General features: G+C 40.8%; 1 protein-coding gene across 1 annotated transcript in view; it reads left to right on the top strand.

The window, feature by feature from the left end:
* Positions 1 to 295: 295 nt before the first annotated feature.
* Positions 296 to 10,250, top strand: part of LOC107752597 (caspase-8-like) — an 18,071-nt gene continuing 8,116 nt past the window's right edge. Inside the window, exons 1-8 of the mRNA XM_016568609.1 lie at positions 296 to 583; positions 5,204 to 5,505; positions 5,724 to 5,829; positions 5,908 to 6,049; positions 6,226 to 6,275; positions 7,347 to 7,374; positions 7,707 to 7,772; positions 7,865 to 7,944. Of these exons, the coding sequence (XP_016424095.1) occupies positions 5,204 to 5,505; positions 5,724 to 5,829; positions 5,908 to 6,049; positions 6,226 to 6,275; positions 7,347 to 7,374; positions 7,707 to 7,772; positions 7,865 to 7,944 (774 nt within the window). The 5' untranslated portion in view covers positions 296 to 583. The remainder of the gene's footprint in view (positions 584 to 5,203; positions 5,506 to 5,723; positions 5,830 to 5,907; positions 6,050 to 6,225; positions 6,276 to 7,346; positions 7,375 to 7,706; positions 7,773 to 7,864; positions 7,945 to 10,250) is intronic.

The following is a 10,250-nucleotide window of genomic DNA, read 5'->3' as shown; positions in this document are numbered from 1 at the left end:
CGATTAGTTTTGTAAAAATCGACGCGTTTCAGAAAGGCGGGGCATAGAGGAGAAACAATAATGTACAGTATGTGGAAAATAATGTGTTTTTTTAACCTTAAACCGCATAAACACATTTCATTACACCAAATACACAAAATAATGTTCTTTTTAGCAGCATCATATGACCCCTTTAAAATGACATGGTACACACTATTGTACAGCAGGTGGCGGGATGCACCTAAAAGTTTGCAATCCGCCATTAATCAAAAGAAGAAGACGAAGAAGAATGAAAGAAAGGTTGTGGAATATTATTCGTTTTCCACGTTCACGATAATAGTATAGGCCTTTAAGTAATACGCCGTTTAGAAGTTGTCGCCGTTTGGCTGTAAATGTATGTCTGTGGAACACCGAAAACTAAACCAAGTCAACCCTGCTCTGAGCCTTAAAATAAAGGAAGTAGTAGAAGAGGAGGCGTGTCCACAAACTATAGTTTCGATATGTACAGTAGAACGCAATGTTCAAATTAACATTTGAAACGAGCCCTGATCTTCACATCGAGAAGAACTAAGGTTGCTGATGATTTACGTTAACTTACAGAGAGGTAAGAAAAAGATTGTATGGACCTTGACTTGTAGATCACTTCTCTACCATGATCTAAGACTACGTTACTGTGCTCACGAAAAAAAAAAGTGTTTTCTAGAGCACAAGACTCGCAGAATAAGCTTGTTGTTGTTTTAATTTTCTTTTATTGGAATGATTGTAAAATAAAAATAAATCAGTGATCAAAGCAGATCAAAAATTAAAGAATGAGTTTGTAATGCATTGGTTTATTGGTATGGATTTTTGTCACCCCTATTCCTCTTTAACCAAAAAAAACTGATTCATTGATTTCTTCAGTGGTCCTTTTCTACAGGGTACAATATAGGCGTCAATCTTTAATGAATCCGTGATTTATTAACTTAATCCTTCGTTCTCCCATTTCTTGTGAACGAGATCGACTATGCCGATAAAAAAAAAACGAAGTACGACTCTCTTTCCCCATCTCCAGCTGTGTGTTTGGACAGGGTGCGGTAAAGTTGGGCTTATTTTGGACATTCGTTCGATCTTTTCTTCAGCATTGATTTATATGTAATCGCATAATAGTCATGGCTCATGCTGTATCTCGTTCGGATCTCATTTAAAAGCACAATATCAGGATTCATAATAATATATGGATGATAATTGTTTTAAGCATCAGAGTCCTCACAATTTGTGCACGTCAAGTTAGGAAGTGTCTCAAAAGTGCAAAATACACAATAAACTTGGTTAAATATGTGCATTATTCCATAAAACACTAAAAACGTGATCCTTTTACATGTGTAGTTTAGCAAATAGATTAAAGGGATAGTTCACCCAAAAATTAAAATTCTGTCATTAATTACCCTCATGTTGTTCCAAACCCGTAAGACCTACATTCATCTTGGAACACAAATTAAAATATTTTTGATGGAATCTAAGAGCTCTCTGATCCTCCCATAGACAGCAAGGATCCTTACACAATCAACGTAGCAAGGTTCGTAAAATTACGGTTGAACCCCTGATGTCACATGGATTATTTTACCGATGTCCTTGCTACTTTTCTGGACCTTGATCGTGTGAGGACCCTTGCTGTCTATGGGAGGGTCAGAGAGCTCACGGGATGCATCAAAAATATCTTAATTTGTGTTCCGAAGATGAACGGAGGTCTTACGGGTTTAGAACGACATGAGGGTGAGTAATTAATTACAGAATTTTCATTTTTGGGTTAACTAACCTTTTAAGTATAGATAAAGACCATTTTTAGCTTTTATATGATCTTTTATAAATATGTAAGTAAACTGAATGTCTTAATAAATCTATTTAACTTTGTGGTTGTTTTATCTAAAGAGCTCAAATCACCTACAATGTATTTATACATACATGCAGCATATAAGACATAACATTTATGTAAATACATTTTTTAAATATTCAAATCTATATAACTTCCTGCTCATGTGACCCGATGATGTCACACCGGTTGTAATATCTTCACACAATCCTGACACACATCATACCTTTAAAATAAATTGTATAAAGAACGATGTCAATAAGCCCTCGTCTAATGTTATTTTTTCCAAACTAGGTGGTTTAAGCTACTTATTAATGTGTAATTATAGCATTATGAAAATTTCTATCAAATTGTCCCTTTTTGTAGGCAAATGTTATTAGCTTGGTCCTTCATTTTTAAACACAATTTTACACCTCACTCTTATCTAATCTGGAATAATAAGAATCTTCTGTATAAACAAAAAACTTTGATAATTGGTTTTAAAATGGAATTATTTTTGCGTCTCAACTTTTCAATCAAAATGGTTCAATCTGTAATTATTCTGAGTTCTTAGATCAGCATGAAATTCCTGTTAGTCCAAAAGACTTTGAACCTGGGTCTCCATGAGCCAACAGGCCTCAAATGTCCTAAACTAGTGCATAATCCACTGTACCATTAATTCCTACAACCATTAAACCAGCTTGTCTGTAAGGGCATTTTCAAATTTGATTTGTCTATTAATATTCATTCAATAATTCAAAAGTTTGTGTGAGGAAACATAAGTTTAAGGACCTTACATTCATGCCCACATCAGGAGAAATGTTGCTCAACATGTATATCTTCATGAGATTTTAAAATACTAAAAGCCATGGACAACTTTCAATAAAGGGAAAGCTCCTCTATACATTAATGGTACAACATCTATTTTTTGATTATTCATATCCAAGGCTGATGGTTTGGCATTTTTGCAGATATATTACAGGCAAAGTGACCATTAGACCATTAGTTCACATGACCATTCAAATATAATTGATTTGATTTTTATACATACACACACATATATAGTGCGGTTCCTGAGATGCCCTTTGCCAATAGGGTAGACAGGAGGATCTGGTGGTTAACCATGTCAAAAGCAGCAGACAGATCCAGCAAGATCTAAGATCCAGTAAGATGTGTGTCAGGATTGTGTGAAGATATTACAACTGGTGTGATATAATTTGGTCACGTGACCAGGAAGTTATATAGATTGGAATAACCCAAAATTAAAACTTACAAATACAAAGTGCGCAAAAAGTTCAAGCTATATGTCTGGCACAGTTATGAGTCACTAGAGTGACTAACATCAAAGCATTGCCGAACAGTAACAAAAAATTGCGACACTTACCTAACTAGATTTTAGTAGGATGACAGTAATTCAGCTGAAGATAACAGCTTTTCCAGTAACAAGACAGATTTCGAGTAAAAGCTGAAGTGTGACCAAACCTGTCTGAGCTGAGAATAACACGTCAAATATTTATTCAAATTGCCAAGGCTTTACAGATGAGCTGCATACAGATAAAGCCCGACAATAACATTGCTAAACAATGTACATAAATTGAAATATGAGAAAGAAATAGAAAATGTACAGAACAGAAATTTTACAAGAACAATATACAGAGAAATAAGGAAGAAGTTACACCTAAAAGAAAAATTAAAATACTACAAATGACAAATTAGAGTGAGACAGTAAAATGTGGTGGAAACTGACACTGCAGCAGTTCTTGTGTTCACCTAATAAGAAGGGCAGTTTTTGTAACCTATATTAAATGTTCAATTCTGTGGTAGTTTTGTTTTTCTCTGTGTGTTTGGTGCAACTACAACACTGTCTTGCTGTGTTCACAGTGGAAACCTTTCTTCCTGCAACAGCCACATTTCCCTGTGTCTGCTGGTTTCTATGGCAAAGTTGTGTCTGCTGAGTTTGCTGTTTCAGGTTTATTTTATTAGGATTTTTTATCCGCATCTTTACCTCCTTCAGGATGTTCGAATATTTCTCGGAAGCGTCGGAGAAAAGTACTAAATGTGGGGAAAGCTGATCCATCCTCCCTCCATACTGCCGTGGCCCACTCCAAAGCCTTCCCAGTTAGGAGTGAACATACAAAGGAGATCTGGCTGATATCAGTGGTGTACATCGCAGGCTGTTGGTTGACAAACAAGGAGCATTGCAAAAGAAATCCCTTACACTTCGTGGGGTCTCCGTCGAATTTGTTTGGAAGAGCCAGGCGAGGATTCATCAAGGGAGTGGAAGAGAATGTCGTGTCCATGCTCGGCTGATTAAGCGCTGATTCCGGAGATGAAAGGCGCATACTCCGCAGCGCGTAGATGGTTAAACTCCCCAAATCTCCACCTGCCATATAATGAAACCCAAGACCCAATAAAACATGTGTGCACAATGTCAATGTGTTTGAGGCCCAGTTTTAAATATGTTGTGGGCCATGACACAAAAATGGCCATTGTGGTTAAAACAAGTAAAATAAAGTTTTACCTTACGGTAATAATAGGAACATTTAAAATTGGTCAAGCAAACAAACTCCACAATTTTTGGACCATGTGAGAGAATATACAGAACTGTAACGAGACGTCAGAGTGAAGATCCATCTGCAGCTTTATTGAAATCGTAATAAACAGACAAGGTCAGACACCAGCAAACACAACAGAGGAGAGAAGCCAAATCGTTAGTCAGGGACGTGCAAAAGGGTCGGGGCAGGCAGCAAACAATCAGTAATCAGAGAACAATAGCAAGAGTACGGGAATAAACAGAGAGGCCAGACACGGGAAGAAACGCTCAGAAATGTACACCGGGGCAATACAAGACTTCGCAATGAGGGCGAGTCTGAGAGCTGATTAAATAGTCCACTTAACGAGAGTCAGGTGCAGGGGTAATCAGAGCCGGGTATGTGAGTGTGTGTGAATGTGTGTGTAGTCCGGATGAAGTTCAAAACTCGGGAGAGAGCTCCCTCTGGTGGTGAGCGGGAGGCACGGCGGGAGTCTCGTTTGTGACAAGAACAGAGATGCCCAAACATTTTACTACTAAAGGTCAATAATCTATAATAAACCAAAACTAAATGCGGCATTATATAGCCTACTATATTAAAATATACATTTAAAAAATTCAAATTCACTTATATTCTCTACATGTAAGTGTAAATTTAAAACAAAAAAGATAACTTTGTTTTGGTTGTATCTCTTGTGATATGGCATGGCAGGCTGAAAAATGGTTTGCACTTCACAGAAGGGCCTGCAGTCTTCGTCTTTAACTTTATTTACTATGGGCTTGCCTGTGGTAAATTTAAATGTATTAAATAGTATGTAAAATCAATGTTAATTTTATTGCAGCAGTGTTATGCATGTGTTATCTAGATGGACTTGGAGTTTCAGCGGGTGCTGTTAAAAGTGCAGGAGTCTCTCACTGGCGATGAGGTGCAGGACCTGGTGTTCCTCTGCTCTGATCTGTTGAGTCTGAAAGACCTCAGCACCGTGAGCTCAGCCGGACAGCTGTTCAGTCTTCTGGAGAAGAGGAACCAGCTGTCATGTGAGGATCCGTCTCTGCTTCTAGAGCTGCTCAGGATCATGAAACGAAACAGCCTGATACGCAATCTGACCTCAGATGATTATAAACAAACCAACGGCACAACCTACAGTCAACAAATATCCCCATACAGGTGAGGATGCAGCTGTTACTAACAGAGACGTGTTTGTTCAGGTCAAAGGCCAGAATGCTGACCTGGAAAATATCTGCTATCCAAAAAACGTGCAAGGTAATTAATGCAGTGAGGTTTGATATAGTGTCTTTGTGGGGCGACTGTTTACAAGGAACCTTAAGTTTTTATAGTTCCTTTGTAATACTCATAAGTATTTTTTCTTTCTTTCTGGATTTCAGACAGTTGTTGTACGAGCTGTCAGAGTCCATCTGTGAGCAGGACCTGAAAAACATCAAATTCCTACTGTTGAAAACACTATCGCGCAAAAAACTGGAGAAGGACACGGTGAGAGACATCACATCTCTGCATGTGACAAGACTGTGATGTTTGACTAAACTTTCTATGAACAATCATGTGTTTTAGACGTTGTTGCAGTTGTTTTTGGACATGGAGAAGGAAGACCTTTTGGGTGAACATAATTTGGACGTTCTGCAGAAAATTATAGCAGATATCAATCCCAGTTTAGAAAAAAGAATTATTCAATACAAAACGGAGCGTTATGAGCGTGAGTGACTGTTTTTGGATGAAATGTTAATTTGCCTCTCTTATATTTAAAATAAGCTAAACTATCATAAATCAAGACTGCAAGGAGATAAGTTGATTTTATGTGTGAAGTGTTAAAGAATTAAGCAATAATGCATTTTTTCTACATATATTTGCATTTTTTCCCTCTTTTTTCAGCAGGTGGGATGGTTATTGCTCAGGAGATCGGGAAGATTACTCCTGCTTCAGTATAACTTCATTCCCTTAATTTGCATTAATGCACATATTTTTGTGGATGTTTTACTCATCCCCATGTCATATTTCTTCTCTGGAACACAAAAAAATTATTATGCTGGAGGGGAAGATTTCCAGATTTTCATATCTACACTGCTGTTCAAAAGTTTTTTGTATTTTCTTAATGTGCTCACCAAGGTTACATTTATTTGATCAAAAGTACAGTAAAACAGTAATATTGTGAAATATTATTGCAATTTAAAATAACTGTTATTCTCTTTTAATATATTTTAAAATGTAATTTATTCCTGTGATCAAAGTTGAATTTTCAGCATCATTACTCCAGTCTTCAGTGTCACATGATCCTTCAGAAATCATTCTAATACGCCGATTTGATACTCAAGAAATGTTTCTTTTTGTGGAAAACACGATACATTTTTTTCCAGGGTTCTTTGATGAATAAAAAATTATTATGCTGGAGGGGAAGATTTCCAGATTTTCATATCTACACTGCTGTTCAAAAGTTTTTTGTATTTTCTTAATGTGCTCACCAAGGTTACATTTATTTGATCAAAAGTACAGTAAAACAGTAATATTGTGAAATATTATTGCAATTTAAAATAACTGTTATTCTCTTTTAATATATTTTAAAATGTAATTTATTCCTGTGATCAAAGTTGAATTTTCAGCATCATTACTCCAGTCTTCAGTGTCACATGATCCTTCAGAAATCACTCTAATACGCCGATTTGATACTCAAGAAATGTTTCTTTTTGTGGAAAACACGATAAATTTTTTTCCAGGGTTCTTTGATGAATAGAAAGTTCAAAAGAACAGCATGTATTTGAAGTTTTCATGAAACATTATAAATGTCTTTACTGTCGCTTTTGATCAATAATGTGCCCTTGCTGGGAAGAAAAAAAAACATACTGACCCCAAACTTTTGAACGGTAGTGTATATGGATGTATATGAACTATTGTATGGTATTTTTGTTTGAGTTTGACAGTCTTTTGTGTTCCACCGTGATAAAATAGCCCTTACTACATGCTGTAAAACTTTGTCTCTTTCTGTTTTCGTTCTACAGCCCTCAGCACTGACATTACTGTCACCCGGTGAGTTTACTTTGCATGCTTTGCAGGAAGTAATCTTATAAGAAACTCCATGTAAAACAATGAACAGTTCATAAAAGCAGAAGTCAGTCCTGTAACTTATGTCATGCTGTATAGCTGGAATGTAAAAGATGTGTGGTTCACTTTATCTGTATAAACAGATACAGGTGTCAGTATAAAGACTCATATTGGAGTAGGCATATAGGCATATTGGCTATTGAAACAAATCCGGAAATTACGCCTTTAACATTATTCACAAACGAATGGGAAATCATGCAAACAACAAACGTTTTAAATACAAAAATGTATTTGTTTGCTCTTGCTCTTATTGACAGTTGGCATAATGGAGGAGCAGGTGGACAGACTTAGTCTGACTGAAGGTCCTGCTTTGATTAGTGGAGGTACTGCAGTAAATCTCCAATGCAGCATTATGTTTGATCCCTGTTTTTAGCCTAAACTAAAAAAAAAAAAAAGTCTCATCTCTATGTCTTAGATCAGTGCCAGAATTTGGATTCCAACTCAGTGATTGAAAACAAGAGCTTAAACTTGTCTGTGACAAGTCAGAATACAGAGGTAAGATCAATGCCTTTATAAAGTAGATCTTTATGCTGTGTTCAATACATGTTTAGCGTAATCAGCAGCATTTGTAGCATAATGTTGATTCTTACAAATTATTTGACTGATTTCTTTGCTAAAATAGAGGTTACTTGAACAATAGAAGTGAATTACTTCTAATGAACCTGTAATGTACCTTTAAAATTTCTGCCTGCTGTTATCAGTGGTAGACCAAAATGTTCAGAATCAGTTCAAATGTTATACAATTTCTTTTTTTTATTGGGGAAATATATAGATTACAGATAAGCTTAACAGAAATCAAATCAGAAGTTCCTCCCGAGTTTTCCTTATGCAAACAATAATCTAACCAAGTTATAATTCCTTCTGCAGTTATTAAAGGCTCGTAGAAGGAGCTCTAGCCTGAGTGATAGTGTCTACCACCGCTGATGGCAGATCACTTAGGTCTGCCGCATCCTGTCCAGAAGCCACACGTGGAGGTGCCATATGGTGCCCAGCCCCTGAAAAAGGAGGTCCTTCCTCAGGGGGATGCGCCAGGGAGGGGCTGTCATGAGGAGCATGAGTTCTGAAAACCAGGTCCGGGTGGGCCAGAAAGGCGCAACCAACAGGACCTGTTCCTCGTCCTCCCTGACCTTGCACAGTGTCTGTGCGAGTAGGCTCACTGGGGGAAACGCATACTTGCGTAGAGCCCGAGGCCAGCTGTGTGCCAGTGCGTCCGTGCCCAGGGGGGCCTGGGTCAGGGAATAGTACAACTGGCAGTGGGAGGACTCGTGGGAAGCAAACAGGTCCACCTGAGCTTCCCCGAATCGACTCCAGATCAGCTGAACCATCTGGGGATGAAGTCGCCCTTCTCCGGGGAAAGTGAGCTGTCGTGAGAGCGCGTCGGCCGCATGATTGAGCTCCCCCGGTATGTGGACGGCGTGCAGCGATTTGAGCTGCGTCTGACTCCAGAGGAGGAGATGGCGGGCGAGTTGAGACATGGCCTCTATGATGTCTCAGCTTGGAGCGGAGCCGGTGTGGAGGACGCAAGAGGGCGCCCACGGCGACGAGCAGGCTGAGACATGGCCCGCGAGAAAACGGTGGCAGCTGGAAGATTACGTCGGGGCAAGATGTGCTGTATGGCCTCAGTCTGCTGTTGTACTGCCGAGAACTGCTGGGCACAGCCCTCGACAGTGTCGCCGCACAGGCCTGAGCCAGAGATGGCGCTCTTGGACCACCAGAGTGGACATCGCCTTCCTGAGGGACCACGTCGTGACTTCCGTCGCCCGGAGGGTGAAGTCAGTCACCGTGCGCAGCTCCTGCATCAACCTCGGGTCGGTACTACCCTCGTGCATTTGTTAAAACCTTGGCTTGGTGAAATTGCAGGATCGCCATGGCATGCAGGGCAGAGGCAGCTTGGCCCGCAGCACTGTAAGCTTTGGCAGCGAGAGCCGCCGACAGCTTACAGGCTTTGGTCGGGAGACGCGGACGATTCCTCCAAGTGGCGGCGTTTTGCGGGCACAGATGCACCGCAACCGCTCTCTCCACCTGGGGAATGTCAACGTACCCCCTAGCCAAGGGCGCCCACGGCGACGAGCAGGCTGAGACATGGCCCGCGAGAAAACGGTGGCAGCTGGAAGATTACGTCGGGGCAAGATGTGCTGTATGGCCTCAGTCTGCTGTTGTACTGCCGAGAACTGCTGGGCACAGCCCTCGACAGTGTCGCCGCACAGGCCTGAGCCAGAGATGGCGCTCCTGGAACACCAGAGTGGACATCGCCTTCCTGAGGGACCACGTCGTGACTTCCGTCGCCCTGAGGGCGAAGTCAGTCACCGTGCGCAGCTCCTGCATCAACCTCGGGTCGGTACTACCCTCGTGCATTTGTTAAAACCTTGGCTTGGTGAAATTGCAGGATCGCCATGGCATGCAGGGCAGAGGCAGCTTGGCCCGCAGCACTGTAAGCTTTGGCAGCGAGAGCCGCCGACAGCTTACAGGCTTTGGACGGGAGACACGGACTATTCCTCCAAGTGGCGGCGTTTTGCAGGCACAGGTGCACCAGCAATCGCTCTCTCCTCCTGGGGAATGTCTATGCACCCCCTAGCCGCCCCGCCATCGAGGGTAGTGAGGACGGAGGAAGGAGACGAGCGGCTTCTGGCTGTAAAAGGGGTCATCCACGACTACGTCACTTCCTCATGCACCTCCGGGAAGAAAGGAACCAGAGCAGAACGTGGTTGAGAGCCATGCTCTACACCGAGAAACCAGACGTCCAGCTGAGAGCACTCAGGGCTGGGCGGTGTATTCACCTCCAACCTGATGCTCACAGCTGC

Source organism: Sinocyclocheilus rhinocerous, unplaced genomic scaffold (assembly GCF_001515625.1).
Source record: "Sinocyclocheilus rhinocerous isolate Xijiao unplaced genomic scaffold, SAMN03320098_v1.1 scaffold1222, whole genome shotgun sequence".
NCBI lineage: Eukaryota > Metazoa > Chordata > Actinopteri > Cypriniformes > Cyprinidae > Sinocyclocheilus > Sinocyclocheilus rhinocerous.
Note: the sequence above shows the minus strand (reverse complement) of the source record. Positions and strands in the feature narration are given on the sequence as shown.